Source organism: Mustela nigripes, chromosome 3 (assembly GCF_022355385.1).
Source record: "Mustela nigripes isolate SB6536 chromosome 3, MUSNIG.SB6536, whole genome shotgun sequence".
NCBI lineage: Eukaryota > Metazoa > Chordata > Mammalia > Carnivora > Mustelidae > Mustela > Mustela nigripes.
The window spans coordinates 196488491-196491889 of record NC_081559.1 but is presented as its reverse complement, the minus strand read 5'-3'; the positions used below and the strand labels follow the sequence as shown (position 1 = coordinate 196491889).

At 67.0% G+C, this 3399-nt stretch overlaps 1 protein-coding gene across 2 annotated transcripts; it reads right to left on the bottom strand.

Annotated features, from left to right (window-relative positions):
- Positions 1–6: 6 nt before the first annotated feature.
- LY6E (lymphocyte antigen 6 family member E) lies at positions 7–3368 on the bottom strand. 2 transcript variants are annotated; one of them, XM_059395268.1, is made up of 4 exons: positions 3258–3368; positions 1317–1422; positions 798–917; positions 7–715 (listed from the first exon to the last, which is right to left on the bottom strand). In XM_059395268.1, the coding sequence occupies exons 2-4, from the start codon at positions 1366–1368 to the stop codon at positions 495–497; spliced, it is 393 nt and encodes a 130-aa protein (XP_059251251.1). In that variant the 5' UTR covers positions 1369–1422; positions 3258–3368; the 3' UTR covers positions 7–494. The 2 variants fall into 2 exon arrangements, with proteins under 2 accessions (XP_059251251.1, XP_059251252.1); XM_059395269.1 differs by lacking the exon at positions 3258–3368 and adding an exon at positions 2950–2968.
- Between the last annotated feature and the right edge of the window lie 31 nt (positions 3369–3399).

The window sequence follows — 3399 nt, the reverse complement described above, 5'->3', positions numbered from 1 at the left end:
AGAAAAGCAGCTTCGGTGTTGGGGCTGGGGAGCTCCGCGGCTAACGTGGACTCCTGACCCCTCCCCCCCAACCCTGACTGTCCTGCACACCCGCATGCATGCCCAGGGTGCACCCAGGCCCCGTCCGCGCCACTGCGCTAGGCCATCCTCTGAGACAACACCGTCCTCGGACGTGACAACAGGCCTTCTCGGAAGCAGCGGCCCAAAGCACAGCTCCCAACCCAGCTGGGGACAGACGTGCCGCTCCCAGTGTGTCCCCAGCCCTCAGCCCTTCCCAGGTTCCCTTAGGAAGGTCGCAAGGCCGGCCGCCTGGGGAGTGAGCGCTGCGGGCGCCTCTCAGGGGAGGGGAGGTTCGAGAGGCAGGGGCTGGGATCGAGCGGGGTGAGGGGTCGGAGGAAGAGGAAGAGGCTTCCGTATGGTTTGGGGGGTCTGCGAGGGGCCGGGCCTTCCTTCCTGAGCTGGGGGAGTCCGGGTCGGCTGCCGGGCGGCCGCAGTCAGGGCCCGAGCCGCTGCAGGGCGGACAGCAGGCTGAGCAGGAGCCCGAGGCCCAGCACCGCGGCGCTGGCGCGCAGCCCCCGGCCGGCCGTGCTGATGTTACACAGGAAGCTCTGGCAGCAGTAGGTGCCGATGGACGCCACGCCGAGGTTGACGCTGGGGCTGGGGCAGATCGGGGAGCAGCCCTTGTTCAGGGTATGGCCGAAGTCCACCAGTTTCCCTGCGCAGGAAGACAAGGCGGTGAGGGCCGGCGTGGGGGGCAGGGGCCTGGGCCGCGGGCAGAGGCGGCGGGCGGCGCTCACCGAGGCCGGCAGAGGCGGACACCGTGACGCAGTAGTTGTCCGAGTCCGAGCACACGGTCGGCTTCAGGCAGTAGAAGTTACTGTTCTGATTCGTGCACGAGAAGCACACCAGGGAGCAGGCTGCGGAGGAAGGGAGGCGCGGCACGTGACACCTGTCTCGGGCCCTGGGGGGCCTCCCAGCGGTGCCCCCCCCCGCCCCGTGTCCCCTGCCAGTCCGCAACCCCCAGTCCTTGGTGGGTGTTAATCGAGCAATCATCACACTCCAGACCCAGGCCGCGGGTCCAAATGCACAGCAGGGAGTGTCAGGGGCCGACCCGAGGCCTCCAGGGGAGCAGTGAGGAGTGACCCACTCTGCTGGGGCAGAGGGCCCCCAGCAGAGCGCCGTGGGGCCGTCTGGAACAGGTCACGTGGGAGCGGGCCTGAAGGTCCCCTGGGCGCTGCTGGGCACCACTTGGGAGAGAGGGCAGCAGGGCTCACGCAAAGCCAGGGCCCGGAGCCCGGGGTGGGGGGGCATCTCACCTCGCTCCACACCCAGCAGGGCAGCCAGTAGCACGGGTAGGAAGACCTTCATTCCGGAGGAGATGGGTGTCCAGTCTGGGCTCTCACAAAGCCAAAGATACGGGTCCTGCTTAGACAACAGCTCGGTGGGGGACACAGCTGCCCCTTGGGAGGAGATACCGGAGCCCCGGGCCCTGGGAGCCACGCTGCCCTCCGTTTGACAGACAGTGGGGTGGGGTGGGCTGTCTTCCGGCAGCCACACAACCAGCACACGGAGGGTCCTCCTGCTCCATTCCCGCCCACCTCGCTCAGGGCACACTCCCCGCTGAGACCCCTGCCCCAGCCCGAGGGGCTTGCGGCTGGGGCGGGCTGGGGAATCATGACAGATCTCCGGACCACACAAAAAGGAAGGCCAAGAGACTGGCCCTTGCTGGTTGGTGATGCTGGGAGGGCGGGGGGGAAAGATGGTGACCAGGAATATTAGCCAGCCCACATCCAGAACTTTCCGTTCCTGCCGTGAGGACTCAGGGGCCGGCTGGGCACTGGGCACCTGCCTCCAGCAGCTTCAGTGTTGCGGAGGCTAGGGGCGCTTCCCGCTCTGTATGATTCAGCGCTGACGACAGCGAGCCTGTAAAATCTGCTATTCCTCCATTTCCTGCCTGAAACATAGGTTCAGCGAGGTTCAGCCAGGGAGATCTGTCTATGGAGGCTGCCTAGTGCCCTCCATTGGGACCCTCTCCCAGGCAGAAACCAGTGGCCGTTGGTGGTGGAAGCCCCAGGGGGAGCAGCTGGGGCTCTGGTTCCCTGTTCTGCAGGAGGCAAGGTGTGGGAGGAGCAGTCTGGTGCCTTCCTGGGGGACAGCCATGGGCGGTGGGAGGGCATTCTGGGCCCAGGAACCTGGGTCCCAGGCACTGGGAAGAGGAATGCCAGGGAGAGAACAGGCTTCCCCCGCCCAGTTTTGGGCCCGGGGTTAACACCTTGGGGTCTGGGACAGGAGCTTCGGATGCCCGAGTTCAGGGCTGAGCCCATCTCCAGATGCGGACAGCGCCGGAGAAAGGAGCCCCAGCTTCCTCTCCTAGAATGTGAGGTTTGGATCTGGGGAAGCTCTGAGCTGTTCTCCAGGAAGCTCTGGTATGCACAGCCACCAGTCACATCTGGTGTCCCCACTGTCCCCGGCCAGGCATGCAACCAAACAGGCCGCACTGGGCTGAGTCGAGGCACGGGCTGGAGTGGATGGACACGAGCAGGTTAGGCAATGGGAGCCCTGAGGGGACAGTGCCATCTGGGATCGGAACTGCCCACTCCTCCCCCAGGCTCACGGGGCTGATTTCTGACAAAGCCAGGCATGCAGGGACTGGGGGCCACTACAGAGGTAGGAACAAGTCCTTGTCCTGAAGATCAAAGGTGGCTCAGCAGGGGCCAGGGAGCGGGGGCTTTGGGGACCGACGTTCCTAGGCACCTCATACGCTTGCATAATCTTTGGCAAACTAGGTTTCACCCCTTTGCCAGGGTAGGCTCCAGTCCCCAGGGTAGTCGGTCCACCAGGATGGGCCCTTAATTCTTCCCATCCTGCCGGACCGCCGAGATCCCAGCCCCCTTCTCGAGTTAGCAACGCTGCCCCTCTCCAGTCCCCACGGGAGAGGTGAAGGCGAACCTAGAGTCGGGTGATGGCCCCCAGCCTGCGCGGCTCTGGGTCACCCAGCCAGGGAGGGCGCCTGCTGCTGGTGTGTGCCCGCTCCAGCCCCGATCTTGGGCACTGTTCGGAAGGGCTGGGAGGGCTGGGGGATGGGAGTGGAGGCTCAGCCCCCGAGCGCCGGGCCCACGCGTAAGCCCAGCCTCCCAGCCTCCTCCAGACCCCCCCGCGGCGTTCCCGGCACCCCGCTCGCCGCTCCTCTCCGCCCTGCCCGGCGCCAAGGGGGTCGTCCCCGTCCCCCCTCCCCGGTCCGGACCCGGCCGACTTACGTGGGGCAGACGCAGGTCCACGGCCTCGCCGAGCTCCCCAAGCCTGGCGCCCAAGCGCACGAAAGCCCCGGACTCGTGGCCGCGGCGGCGGGCGGGGGACAGCGGGCGGAGTCGGCGCTCGCGCGGGCGGGGGAAGCAGGGG